Source organism: Wickerhamiella sorbophila (genome assembly GCF_002251995.1).
Source record: "Wickerhamiella sorbophila strain DS02 chromosome Unknown contig2, whole genome shotgun sequence".
In the NCBI taxonomy this organism is placed as follows: domain Eukaryota; kingdom Fungi; phylum Ascomycota; class Dipodascomycetes; order Dipodascales; family Trichomonascaceae; genus Wickerhamiella; species Wickerhamiella sorbophila.
Genome location: NW_020194005.1, coordinates 252,482 through 265,227, shown reverse-complemented (window position 1 = coordinate 265,227; position 12,746 = coordinate 252,482). Strand labels below are relative to the sequence as shown.

The window sequence follows — 12,746 nt, the reverse complement described above, 5'->3', positions numbered from 1 at the left end:
GCTACAAGACCAATTAGCGAGAGTGACACTGAGCCGTAATGCAAGTATGCAGCCAGAACTTCGTAGGCTGGATGTTTCTGTTCACCTCGAAAAACTATTTTAGCATTAACATATCCTATGTGAGGTTCCGATCCCGAACCATGCTAACGCCTGCACCACGCGGTAACGACTTCACTTTGATGTTTCCAGTGCGAACGCTGACAAAACTTGACTTTTTACATGTCTACACCAACGCAGCACATCTCGAGCTAAGAAGCGTCGGAGCAATTAAATTTAATGAATATATAGATCTTATTTGGAATCAAACATGCCAAGCATTTGCTTCCCCCCACTCGATCCATGCGTCCTGCTTTCACGAAGGCGAACAAAGATAAGACACTGTTGATGCATATTACTTAACATACCTGCAGAGGCTGACTTCGAGTTGCAGTCTCTCGACGTAGCTAAGCTGGAGATTTCAGTCGGATCAGGCCACCAAACCAAACTTGCTGAAAGACGGCGGGTCCTCGTAATTAGAAAATGTGCCTACCTGAATTATAGATGTAGCTAATGATCATGGGGGTCCTCCTTGGGCGGATCAGGGTGAACCTTGATCATAGTGTCGATACGTAGGATGGAGACGCATGCCTCGACCGCTGCCTTGAAAGCACGAATTTTGCTCATAGTGGGCTCGATTACGCCACTTTGGAGCTGGTTAACACACTTGCCGTTAATGAGATCAAGTCCATAGTAGCGATAGTTGCGACGCTTCTCGTCGGTAGGACCAGCAAGCATAGAAGCAGCATGGTATGACCGCAGTTTGGCGACTAAATCACTAGAGTCCTTTGCGGCATTGACAGTCAGAGTCTTGGGGATAACCAACAAGGCATTGGCAAACGCCGCAATGGCTTCTTGCTCTCGAGAACTCAACGAGGTCGAGAAAGTTTCCAAAAACATGCTAAGGCCCGCCTCAACAGCACCACCACCAGGCACAACCTGGCCGCTCTCCAAAGTACGCTTGACAACCGAAAGCGCATCGAACATAGAGCGCTCCATCTCGTCCAGCATGTATTCGTTAGATCCGCGAAGGATGATCGAAGCCGAGGAGTGCACTTTAGTGCCGCGAACAAGAATGCACTCGTTGTCACCAATCCGGATCTGTTCAACTTCTTCTGCATTTCCTAAAGAGCTTGCCTCGAAAACCTCGTCACCGTTGAGATTCGACATTGTGGAAATAAGAGTGGCGCCAGTGGCTTTTGCGATGCGACGCAGATCCTCACGCTTTGCGCGACGGACAGCCATGACACCAGCCTCCACAAACATCTTCATGACCATATCGTCGATAGCCTTTGTGGTAAAAACAACGTTTGCTCCGGCCTTGATAATTTTCTGGACCTGCTCGGCGACCATGTCGAACTCGCGCTTGCGAATAGCCTCCAATTGATCGGGGTCATCGATTTTGACGTTGACGCCAAGATTCATGCGAACTTTCTGTAGATTCATATCCAGACAAGCAATTTTGGCTCCTTTGATGTACTTTTTCATCGCCTGCGACGCAACTGTGCAATTCAAAGCATAGCCTTTCACCAGCATACTCTCGCTGGCCGATTTGCCGTGAGCCTTGAGGATATTGACTGCCTTAACGGGGTACTTGGTTTCACCACGATTGTTCTGAGTCTTGACGGCAAGCATAGCATCAACAACCATGTGGGAGAAGAACTCGTCGTCTGCACCGATAATTTTGCTCGACATGGACGTTTTTGCGATGTTGACCAAAGCGTCTTTTCCAAGAGAGTCTGAAGCAACAGAGAGCACCTGCTGGATGAAAAGCATACCTTCCTTGAGAGCAAGGCGATAGCCCGTGATGATTGTAGTAGGATGGAGGTTATTTTTGACCAGATCATTTGCGCGACGCAGCAACTCAGTGGCAAAGACTACGACCGACGTAGTACCGTCACCGACCTCACGGTCCTGCTGCTGGGCAAGATCAACAAGAATTTTGCCTGCGGGATGCTGGACGTCCAGCAAAGACAGAATCGTAGCACCATCGTTCGTCACGGTCACATCGCCAATGTCGTCGACCAAGAACTTGTCGAGACCTACAGGGCCAAGGGACGTGCGAACAACGTTTGCAAGTGCCTGACAAGCCATGACGTTTTGCTGTCGAACCTCATCGCCGCTAACCCAGTCGCCGTTGAGATACAACGCATCGTTCTTCGTTGTGGAAAACATAGTGGTTTGCGGGTGCTGACCAAGCGACCTGGGGTGCTGACTTAGAGGCCTCTAGCTGTCAACACCCCTCGTAACCTTGGCATTCAGCCGGTAATAACCGCATGCATAAAATTATGTCCTCACGAGGGTGAAACGCGCGCATGCACCCAATACACAAGGGGGAGCTCATATTCGGCCGGGCTGGGTATATTATCACACAAATTTTCTGTTGACGGTATAGTTCAAAGGCCCAAAACTCTGATTGTGGTGTATAAATACTGACACAACACTCTTATCTCCTGCGCTTTTGTTATTTACTACTCCAGATAAACTGAAAGCTGGATCAAATGGAATCCACAGATTTTGCTATTGTCAACAGCAGTTTACTACCCCGGCTGCCGGAGATTGTACTCGAGAATTTACCTACCAACAGACCTGTCTGCAGTTTTCTGCTCATCCTGCTAGCCACAACGTTCGTCTTTGGATCAATTATGAAGCTTGGTCTTATCTTCAAGAGGCTGCGCCCGGTTGAGCTGCACAATCCTAGCGTCGTAACGGTACTAGGTACCGCCGGAATCCTGGAGCCGCTCGGATTCATGACCGTCCTTTGGGCTATTGACAAGCTCGGCGTATATGTGTTCATCTTATGTATACTAACGTTACAAGCTGCTGGTCTCTTGAAGATTGCGGGTATTTGCGGTCTTGCCAAAGCAATGAGCCTGTTGGTATTCTATGGAGTCCTCGACGACACCGACACACTTTCCCTGTTCCAGTACAGAATCCTAGAGCTCTCGTCGTGCCTACTCATTCTCCCTGTCCTATTTGTTCCTATTCCGTCGTTACAGTGCGAGTCTCTTGAACCACCATTGATTCCTAAATAACCATCGTATATGCATCACAGTCTAATATACTAAGAAAAATGTAACTTTACCTTTAAACGAAAGCCCGCCATTAAGTGTTTTGTAGAACTTAATGCCATACTGCGCAAAACAAGCGATTTTCTGCGTTAGTAGTTTAGTGGTAAAATACGACTTTCCCAAGGTCGGGCCCCGGGTTCGATTCCCGGCTGACGCATAATCGCTGTGATTAATAATTTTTTTTTTCTTTTTCCTTTTCCAATTTGTCGAAATGTGCGATGCTTAGTAACGCAGAAAGAATATCGCGTAATTGATGCTTGCATTTCGTCAACTCTAGTGACTCATGTCTAATATGGCAATGAAACCATGGGTCGTTCAAAAGTTCGGCGGAACAAGTGTAGGGAAATTCCCGAGGCAAATTGCTGAAGACATTATCAATATCTACGACAAGGACCACTCTGTAGTCGCAGTTTGCTCTGCTCGAAGCACCAACATTAAGGCCGAGGGCACCACCACCAGGCTTCTAGAGGCTACCGATCAGGCGCTTAAACTCGGGGGTAACTTTAAAAAGATCATTGAGACCATACGAGCGGACCATTTGAATGCCGCCAAAACACATATCCCCAATGACGAGTTGGTCGAAGCATTAGAAAGAGACATTAATAGAGAGTGTGACGAGGCCATCAAAATCCTGGAGGCTTCTCGTATTTTGGACGAAATCAGCAACCGCACTATGGATTTGGTTCTGTCGGTTGGTGAAAAGCTCAGCTGTATGTTTATGGCTGCGGTTATCACGTCTACCGGACGCAAGGCGGTTTATGTCGATTTCAGCCGGCTTCGGACCGGTCCCGGCGACATCAACCAGGAGTTCTATGACGTCCTGAAGGACAAAATGGCCGACGAGATCCATAAAATTGGTGATGCTATTCCCGTTGTTACTGGATTTTTCGGCCTAGTTCCCGGCGGTCTTATTTCAACAGTAGGCCGGGGTTATACTGATCTCTGTGCAGCGTTGATTGCCGTTGGCCTCAGAGCCGAGGAGCTCCAGATTTGGAAGGAGGTCGATGGTATTTTTTCGGCCGATCCCCGCAAGGTTCCTACTGCCCGGTTACTTGATCAGATCACGCCAGAGGAGGCCGCAGAGTTGACCTATTACGGTTCGGAGGTCATCCATCCCTTTACCATGGAACAGGTGATCCAGGCGCGTATTCCGATCCGAATCAAGAATGTAATGCGCCCCAAAGGTCAGGGCACTCGTATTTTCCCCGAGAACGACTCAATTCCAGGCGACGAGACCCCGCTACATCCCCCCATCCCGGTCAGCCCTTCGTTTGTCAATTTACAGCAGGCAGCAAAGGGCCCCACTGCGGTTACATCCAAGAGTAATATCCTTGTTTTGAACATTCACTCCAACAAAACCAGAAAGTCACATGGTTTCCTTGCACATGTTTTTGGAGTGCTTGACAAATGGAAGCTGGTGGTCGACCTTATTTCCACGTCTGAAGTTCACGTTTCCATGGCCATCCACGCTGCAGTTCCCGACGTCCCTCTCGCCGACGCTCTTGTGGAGTTACGCAAGTTCGGCTCGGTGGATGTTACTCGCAAGCTGTGCATTGTGTCACTAGTCGGTACGCAGATGAAGCAGCTGGTAGGAATTGCAGGCAAAATGTTCACTACGCTTGCCGAAGCCGGCGTCAATCTCGAAATGATCAGCCAGGGCGCCTCAGAAATCAACATCTCATGTGTGGTAGACGAGCGAGACTCACTAAAAGCCGTCAATGTTCTTCATCACCGTCTTTTGTCGCAGCCGTTGAGCCTGCATTAGAACAAACCTATTTATATAGAGTTTATTTAAAAAGCAAAGATTTGATCTTCTAGTTTGGAGACCGCCCGAGCCTTTTCCCACCCGAGTTCGACGGCGTTCTTTTTGATGGCCGAAACCATAGGCAGCGGGCCGCACACGAGCAGCTTAGAGTCCGTCGAGGGCTTCTGGAGAAGCTGGGCCATCATGTCGCTGGTAACAAAGCCGCGGGAGCCCTCCCACTCTGCGGGGGGGTTGTCCAGGACGTAGTGGATGCGGATGTTGGCGTTTTCGGCCGCGATGCGCTTGAGGTCCTCGTAGAGAAGAATGTCCTCGACAGTGACATTGCCGAAAATAAGGTCAACAGTGGTGTTGTCCTCTGGGTTGGTGGCAATCGCCTTGATGATCTGGTACATGGGCGTGATGCCCGTGCCGCCGGCCACCATGTTGAGGTGCTTGCACATGTTGGGGACATAGCTGAAGTTGCCCTTGGGACCTCGGACCCGGATGGTGTCGCCAATACGGAGGTTTGCAATGTATTTGGACACGTTGCCGGTGGGGTACGCTTTGATAAGGAGATCAAAATAGCCCTTATCGGAGTCGGAGGAAATAGGCGTGTAGGAGCGAACAATGTCCTTGCCATTAATATTGGCCGAAATGGAAATGTGCTGGCCAATTGGTAGGCCCAAAGAAGCAGTTTTCTTGGGCAGACTGAAGCGGTAGATGGCCGAATTGTGGCTCAGTACCGTCTTCTGAGTGAGAGTGAACGTGCGATACTCAGTGGGGTGCAGCACAGGAGCCGACGACTCGCCGGCAAAGATAAAGTACATAGCCGACAGAGCGACGACAACGGCACCAATGATAGCAGGCAGAGGGATGTTGGGCATCTGGCAAATTGACTTTTCACGGATATAGTTCCTCGAAACGTGTCACGCGGAGGTGGAAGAATTCGGGCCCTAATCCCCCTCGGTAATGAGATACCCCGGTTTTGTAATCAGGCAATAAACCTGGGGGTGCAGGGAAGGGCGAGATCTTTTTTTGTTTGCAAACGGAGATGGTTGGCGTTGATGCGGCTCGGAGGATTTGCAGAGAAGCAGTGCGAGGCAAAGACAGATCGGCGTACCTGCTGTCGCAGTACATGGCAGGGCCGGCGCAAGATGCATATATCGGCATGCGAGCGTTCAACATCGAGACCGCTCGAGCGGCTGATTCGGCCGTGGAACCGAAAGTTGCTCGAATAAAACTGGAATACTGGAAGGCGGCCATTCAGAAAATCCACAGCGCCACTCAGCCCGACGTCGATCCAGCGGTGGTGCTGCTGCACAACGCAAGCCAGGCCGGTGCTTCAGTGGCTCGCAAGTATCTTTTGACAATTGTCCAGACCCGCGAGTCGCAGCTAGCCAAAAAGCCCCTGCGAAATCTCGAGGACATGGAGAGGTTCGGAGAAGGAGTGTATTCTCAATTAAACTACGCTAGTCTGGATATTTTGAATGCAATGGACCCCGAGACGGCTGATTACTTTCGCCAAAACCCCCATCTCGACGAAAAGGCCACTACCGTAGCGGCTCACATTGGCCAGGCGTCGGGGATTGCTGTTCTGTTGAAATCGCTCACCTTCTATGCTCGAGCCCAGTCCTGGGTAGTTTTGCCGGCTCAATCGCTAGCCGAAAACCACATATCCCAGCAGGCGGTTCTTGATGCCGTCGAGTCCGGGTCGCTGAGCCAGCTTCCCGACGTGCAAAACGCCGTCTTCACAGCCGCCACCCGGGCCAACGACCATCTGCTCACTGCCCGGAGCATTTTTGAAGAGCTCAAGCAGTCCGTGGGCGTGCCCCAGTCGCTGCTTTTAACCGCCATGTCGGCGCTGCCGGTCAGCCTGTATCTTGAGCGGTTGGAAAAAGTCAACTTCAACGTGGAAAAGGCCCATGGAGCAGAATGGAAGCTGCCGTACCGCTCGTGGAGATCATATAAGACACGTAAGTTCTAATTCAAGTATATGAAATCTGTCATGGTCCAGCCACGATAGGCAGTGGGAATAGTCTTCTACCCAGGTTGCCAAAGAAAATAGACGCACTAAAGTACGATGCAGCCAGCCACCACAAGACCTGGGTGATATCCCGTCCGGGCATTGCTGTGAACGATTCTGGGAAGGTGAGATACATTAGCAAGGGACCTCCGACGGCAGTTCCGGTTGCGGCGATCAGGCCGTTGGGGGAGCCGTCGAGCACGAACCACAGAAACGGGCTGGCCAGGCACCAAAAGATTGTGGCAATCTGCAGTTTCGAGACGGCATACATCATGCCCAAAAACGCTCCCAAAGCCCGGACAATCGACAGCCAGTCCTTGCCGGCCTTTGCTCCTTTGGACTGCGAGCGGAACGCGACGGGCATGATATAGTCCACCACGGGCAGCACAAGCCCCAATATAATCGCCGAGAGTCCTGCGACCGACAAAAGACGGCCATTCACCTGCAGCGGGATCGCCAGCGGCACGGCCATGGGGATCTGCGTCGTGTGATACCAACCGTAAGCAGCACCGAGGGCAAAAAGCACCACTGCTCGACTAAGAATCTGTACAAAAGAGAGCGAGCCTGGGTGTGGGAAGTGGTGGCTGCCTGGCCGCGACATGCTCATGGACCGGGTTTTTGCTCTGTGGGTGCGTCTATGGGCCGACCACGATTCCGGCTTCGGCGATGGTGCTCTGGAGTTCATTCTTGACGTAATGTCTCCGTTGAGCTCCGCCAGCGAAACTCGCGACCCAAAGACGTTCTGAAGCGCAGAACTCGAGTGGAAATCTGCGTCTTTGTTCACCGCCTCCGACATGTCGAATAACAAGGGTAAACTGATCACCTAAGCGACACCCATGTGATCTACTTGTAGGCTATATGGGGGTGTAAAACTAGTGACGGTAATTGCGACGTTCGTCGTTACGGCGGCGCCGTTTGGACTCGTTTTCGCTGCGGTCTCCTTCGGGGTGTTCTCGTTTGCGCTCTCGTTGTCTCCAGTTTCTTCGGTTTCCGCCGCGGTCACGGTCACGGTCACGGTCGCTGCGATCACGGTCGCCACGATCACGATCACGGTCACGGTCACGAGCACGGTCACGATCACGGTCACGATCACGGTCGCGGTCGCGGTCACGATCACGGTCACGGTCACGGTCACGGTCGCTTCGGCCACGATCATCACGGTCGCGGTCACTGCGGTCTCCACCTCGATCTGGCTCCCGCAGATCTCGCCCATCCCGCCGTCGGCTCTTGTCGTCTTCTTTTCTGCCTCCACGATTACGTCCTGCGCGACGTGACGGCCGCTCCGTCTTGGAAACTGCCGGTGGGGTTACGCTAGGTATGGCAGGAAGGTCTGGGGGCTGGCGAGGCGAATCTGCCGGAGTTTCAGCAGGAGTTTCTGCCAGGGGTTCTACCGGAGTTTCCACCCGTGATTCCAGTGAAATAACCGTCGATGCAGGCTCGGGCGTCTCTGCAGGCAAGACAGCAAACCAGTCATCCACCACATTCCCCCAAGTGTCACGGCGTTTATACAGCAGCCCCATCAAAGAGCGAGCAGCTAAACGAATTTCCTCTGATCTGCTCTCATTGAATAGCCTATCCATTTCGCTCAACAAGGCCTTCCCATGTGGCTTTACCATAGGACAAAAGTCAATAATGTTGAAACACAAAGTAATAGCGTTACGCTGACTGACTGGCTCATCCGCTCGTAACAAAGCAATAGCCATCACAACAAGTTTATTTTGCCAGCCAACCAGTATATCGCGGAACTCCTCCAGCGTCATCATTTCGTCAATTGAAACAATGCCCGATCCCGTTAATGATCCATTGTACTGAGTATCTTGCATGTCGTCTTCAACATCGACAACCATGGCATCAATGAAATTATTCTCGCTGCGTGCCCATTGTACCAAATTCCTCAAAAGCTCGCGATAGAATACCGATATACAATCTGACTGATATGCCGTAGCGAGCCCAAGTACTTGGAAGGCTCGTTCAGAGAAAAATGCATCCAAGCTTTCGCGGGCAGGCCAATTATTAGGGCACAGCTTGAAAACACGTAAAAAGAATTGAGCACAGTACCACGCATCCAATGGTGATAGTTGCATTCTCGGAAGGAAGCATCTGTCCAACATATCATCAGGGGAGAGTGGGGTGGTTTCGAACCAGAGGTGCGCTTGCTTTTTTAGTGAGACTGCCCAACGGTTATAGTGGAGCTTGTGCTTGAGTTCAGCTTGTTTCAAAGCAGACAACCCCGTTAAGCCGTCATCGAATTGAGCGTTGACGGCGCGGTTAGGGGTTTCAACAAGCATTGCTTCGTAGATGTCATAAACAGACTTGGAGTAAAAGACCTCGTAGGATCCCATAACCCAGAATGAAAAGAAAAATCTTGGCGGAATTGATCCAGACAAATACTGATACTCTTCAAGGGCGGGCTCAATGGCGGCATCAGTCGCCGAGCCACTAAGATAAACCTGCTTATTGAGGCTCTTACGCAAGACCGCAAAAGCCAAAGGCAGTGGAACTTTCTCAGACAGTTGGTCCAATGGTGGTAGGAAATTGGTCTCGAGCAGCGAGAGTAGACCAATGTACTGATCAATGCTCTGGGCAATCTCATCTATGCCATAGCTTATAACCTTGACAATGGGGGTAGCATCAATACCAGGATTTCCCTCGGACTCCACAGCCGCCAAAAGACCATATAAAAGTTTATCAGTCAAGCTTAAGCTCTCAATAGCGTCGAGAAGTCGCTGCGGAGCGGGCGGCGTAGCGGATTCTTTTCCAAGCTGAGAGAGCACTTGACGACGCAGGGGCTCTGGACCAGCCAAAGCCTCCAACTGATCACGACTAGCATTTTTAATGACAGGACGACCACCAATTCGAGCTAGCAATTGACGCAAAATAACTAGCTGTAGATCAGTCTCACCAGCATGCAGGCGACAAATGACGTACTGCAGCATCGGCCGACAATCAAACTCTGAGAACTTGGAGGCCAACTGGGCTGTGAGTTCGGCAAGCGATTGAACCCACTGGCGGTCTTGCATACCGTCGGCGTGTCGAGATTCACGCTTCATAGACAGCCGGTCAAGGATCAGCAAAGGTAAGACATCCCAATCTAAACGGTTGAACTCGTCCGCATGTTGAGCTACAAGATGACGAAGAAAGTCGTAGCTTTCAAGTTGGACCAATATAGCTTCGAAAGCGGCCAGTGGGTTGTTGTGAGCGACACGAGCAAGGCGAGGCATGATGGTATCAGCGTTGGTCTTGGAAAGCCGCTTTAAAGCTGCCTTGGCTTCGCGGGTGGCATTTTGGTATGCATGCCGCAAGGTAGGTTGTTTTGTTGCATCCTCTTTCCACTCAGTGTAAAGGTTATACCGTGAGCGGAAAGGCAGCTTTTCCAAAACCGACCACACGACGTCTGCAGCTTGCGGAAAGTCCTCGACCAAGGATAGCGAAGGAAGCATAATTTTCCCCACAATACGAGCCCAAAACTCTTCCCAATTATCTTGAGGAAATGATTCAGAAAGCTTTGATAACAGAACCAGCAGTTCCGGATATAGCCCAACAAGAGGGCCAACAAGTGCAAAGTAATGTTCATAAGACACAAAATCATCCACGGAAGAAGCTAAAGGGATGAAGGTTTCTTCTGGGCTGCCCTCAATCAACGGGCATAATGCTTGGTACAGGTTTTTGGCAATAAAAAGCGCAATTGAAGATTGGGCCTGCGCCAAAAACGGGTATCTTAAAAGTACATCCATGGCTTTTTCGTGCATACCAGCCTCTAAACAAGCCAAAATAAACGATCCGGCTTGTGTTTCAGGGCCTTTAGGAGCCCAAGATGCCTCCATGTCGGCGATTGAGAGCTGAAAGTATCCCAAGACATTGTAAAAGTCAAGGACATCCCATTTCACAAATAAGACTGCAGCAGGAATGACATGTCTCCAGTTTTCGCCTGCGAAACAAATCTTCATAGCCTGCGGGAGCAGGAAAGACCAATTCAATCTGTCGAGCAGCTCACGAAACGAGTCAGAGGGCGATCCAAGCAAACCAATGGCCTCAACAAGTAAACCAGCAGCACGTGTGATATCAATTTTGCCCTGGGATATAATTTCCAGCACGGTTTTAGCTGTTTCGTCAACATCAGACCCGCTATTCTGAAACTCCAAAAATGTGTAGAGCAGCTGAGTGATAGCCATGGGGTTTTCCTGGGCCAGATTGGCTACAATACGATTATACACGGATTCCTGACGGTTTCGAATCCACAATTTATTGGTTGCTGCCGAAATCACCCCGGTATCCACGAGTCTGTGGAGTGGTAAATAAGCGACCAAAACTCGTTCGTCAAGGTTAAGCTCTTTAACCATCTGCGCAACACTGTCACTCAGGCCTTCAGCGGCTAGTGTATGCATCAAAATCGGTAAACTAGTTGGCACCGCGGCCAAGACTTCCGCAATCGAGCTGGCAGTTGTATCGCCAGGGCTCGAGACAAGGTCCGCGAACTCCGTGCAAAAGAAGTTCTCGTCAAGCGGATCAACATGCTTGAGTGCCTCGGCCAAGCTAATCGTTAGCATTCTTCCAAACCAGTATTTTATTCCACTTACAAGTCGACCATCGTTCAAGACGCTGGCTAAGTCAGCCGGAGCTTTTGGTTTTCTATCGCCATGTCGACTGCGCGAACCAAGCATGTATTTGACCGTCAACAGGCGCGGCATTTGGGTTTAGGGACTGCAGATATGTCCAAGGAGCAGTGGATGCGAAATATCTATAGGGACACCTACTCTTCGATGGTTGGGCACCGTGCCCAGCTCACAGGCGCAAGTATGGCGTTTGAGGAGCCTCCGCGGCGGATTCGTCAACTGTTGCTGGACGAGATGCTTGACCCCAAAATCCCTAATTAATAAAACACACTACGAACTCTATGACATGGGATAGTAGCAGACTGTTCCTGCGCTTTTGCTGCGTCCCAGAGATAAAAGTCAACCAAGATGGCATTGACTGCTGTTTCAGGATGCTCGGTTTTAATATGGTGGACAATCTGCTCAACTGCTTCGATTGACGTGCCCCGGAGCTCAATTTCAGCGTCGCTGCCAGATTCCATTAGGGTGCCTGCTCGCAGCACCGCCTCCAGCTGATCGCTGTACCGCAGACAGTTGAGCCGGTAAAGAATCCGGGGTACGCGATAATCGGCAAACATTGTAATGTTGTCAATATCGTCAAAGCGACCGAGTCCTTCTCCATTGAAGCAGGCCCAAAGTTCTCCGACAAGGATCTGGGCTCGCTTGAGGATGCTCACTTTCATATTGCGATAGACAAACCGGTCATTGTAGCTTTGCAAGTTAGTGGTCACCCAGTCTAGCAGCCTTGACGCAGAACAGTTGCAACTCCGAAGCACATCAGAGAATGCTGTGTTGGCTAAAGCAGCCCCGGCCTCTTTCAACACTGCCAGACGCTGGTCCAGCAATGGAATTTGTTCTGCGGTACAGGATCTGAAAATGTGGGCACACGCTTCCAAATTGAACTCGTCAGACCTCCAGAACGCCGGCGTCGTTACAGGAATACCCTCGTCCAAAGCCCTGTTGATAGCTGCACAAAGTGACCAATACCCCGTGTACTTTTTCCCATTATATTCGACAGTGTATCTTTCGGACGTTTCTCGATCGCTCCAAAAGCTGAAGTTAAGGGTATCAACGGTGAATACCCAGTCCACCTGGCCCTCGGTGTCGAGTAGCTTACAACGTTGATTCAGCTCGTGAGTTGCCCACGTCTGCGTGGAGTATTTCTGCCGCTGGATCTGATCGTAGATACCAGCTGCCACTTCTCTGCACGCAGCGGGATCTACCGAAACATATTGAGCGTTTTGGGCAATGAATATCGCACTGCTCCGAACATCCATGCT

General features: G+C 50.7%; 8 protein-coding genes across 8 annotated transcripts; 3 read left to right on the top strand and 5 right to left on the bottom strand.

The window, feature by feature from the left end:
- Positions 1 to 546: 546 nt before the first annotated feature.
- B9G98_03408 (T-complex protein 1 subunit alpha) lies at positions 547 to 2,211 on the bottom strand (the record flags this gene model as incomplete). The annotated part of the gene is made up of 1 exon (XM_024809965.1): positions 547 to 2,211. One exon carries the CDS (start codon positions 2,209 to 2,211, stop codon positions 547 to 549), a length of 1,665 nt encoding a protein of 554 aa, XP_024665733.1.
- Positions 2,212 to 2,537: 326 nt separating this feature from the next.
- Positions 2,538 to 3,071, top strand: B9G98_03407 (hypothetical protein; the record flags this gene model as incomplete). The annotated part of the gene is made up of 1 exon (XM_024809964.1): positions 2,538 to 3,071. The coding sequence occupies one exon, from the start codon at positions 2,538 to 2,540 to the stop codon at positions 3,069 to 3,071; it is 534 nt and encodes a 177-aa protein (XP_024665732.1).
- A 319-nt stretch (positions 3,072 to 3,390) lies between these two features.
- B9G98_03406 (Aspartokinase) lies at positions 3,391 to 4,872 on the top strand (the record flags this gene model as incomplete). Its single annotated transcript, XM_024809963.1, has 1 exon — positions 3,391 to 4,872. The coding sequence occupies one exon, from the start codon at positions 3,391 to 3,393 to the stop codon at positions 4,870 to 4,872; it is 1,482 nt and encodes a 493-aa protein (XP_024665731.1).
- Positions 4,873 to 4,898: 26 nt separating this feature from the next.
- B9G98_03405 (NADH-cytochrome b5 reductase 1) lies at positions 4,899 to 5,735 on the bottom strand (the record flags this gene model as incomplete). Its single annotated transcript, XM_024809962.1, has 1 exon — positions 4,899 to 5,735. The coding sequence occupies one exon, from the start codon at positions 5,733 to 5,735 to the stop codon at positions 4,899 to 4,901; it is 837 nt and encodes a 278-aa protein (XP_024665730.1).
- Positions 5,736 to 5,902: 167 nt separating this feature from the next.
- B9G98_03404 (NADH dehydrogenase (ubiquinone) complex I, assembly factor 6) lies at positions 5,903 to 6,835 on the top strand (the record flags this gene model as incomplete). The annotated part of the gene is made up of 1 exon (XM_024809961.1): positions 5,903 to 6,835. The coding sequence occupies one exon, from the start codon at positions 5,903 to 5,905 to the stop codon at positions 6,833 to 6,835; it is 933 nt and encodes a 310-aa protein (XP_024665729.1).
- A 19-nt stretch (positions 6,836 to 6,854) lies between these two features.
- Positions 6,855 to 7,670, bottom strand: B9G98_03403 (INSIG family protein; the record flags this gene model as incomplete). The annotated part of the gene is made up of 1 exon (XM_024809960.1): positions 6,855 to 7,670. The coding sequence occupies one exon, from the start codon at positions 7,668 to 7,670 to the stop codon at positions 6,855 to 6,857; it is 816 nt and encodes a 271-aa protein (XP_024665728.1).
- Positions 7,671 to 7,746: 76 nt separating this feature from the next.
- B9G98_03402 (THO complex subunit 2) lies at positions 7,747 to 11,462 on the bottom strand (the record flags this gene model as incomplete). Its single annotated transcript, XM_024809959.1, has 2 exons — positions 7,747 to 11,407; positions 11,452 to 11,462. The coding sequence occupies 2 exons, from the start codon at positions 11,460 to 11,462 to the stop codon at positions 7,747 to 7,749; spliced, it is 3,672 nt and encodes a 1,223-aa protein (XP_024665727.1).
- Positions 11,463 to 11,744: 282 nt separating this feature from the next.
- Positions 11,745 to 12,743, bottom strand: B9G98_03401 (hypothetical protein; the record flags this gene model as incomplete). The annotated part of the gene is made up of 1 exon (XM_024809958.1): positions 11,745 to 12,743. One exon carries the CDS (start codon positions 12,741 to 12,743, stop codon positions 11,745 to 11,747), a length of 999 nt encoding a protein of 332 aa, XP_024665726.1.
- Between the last annotated feature and the right edge of the window lie 3 nt (positions 12,744 to 12,746).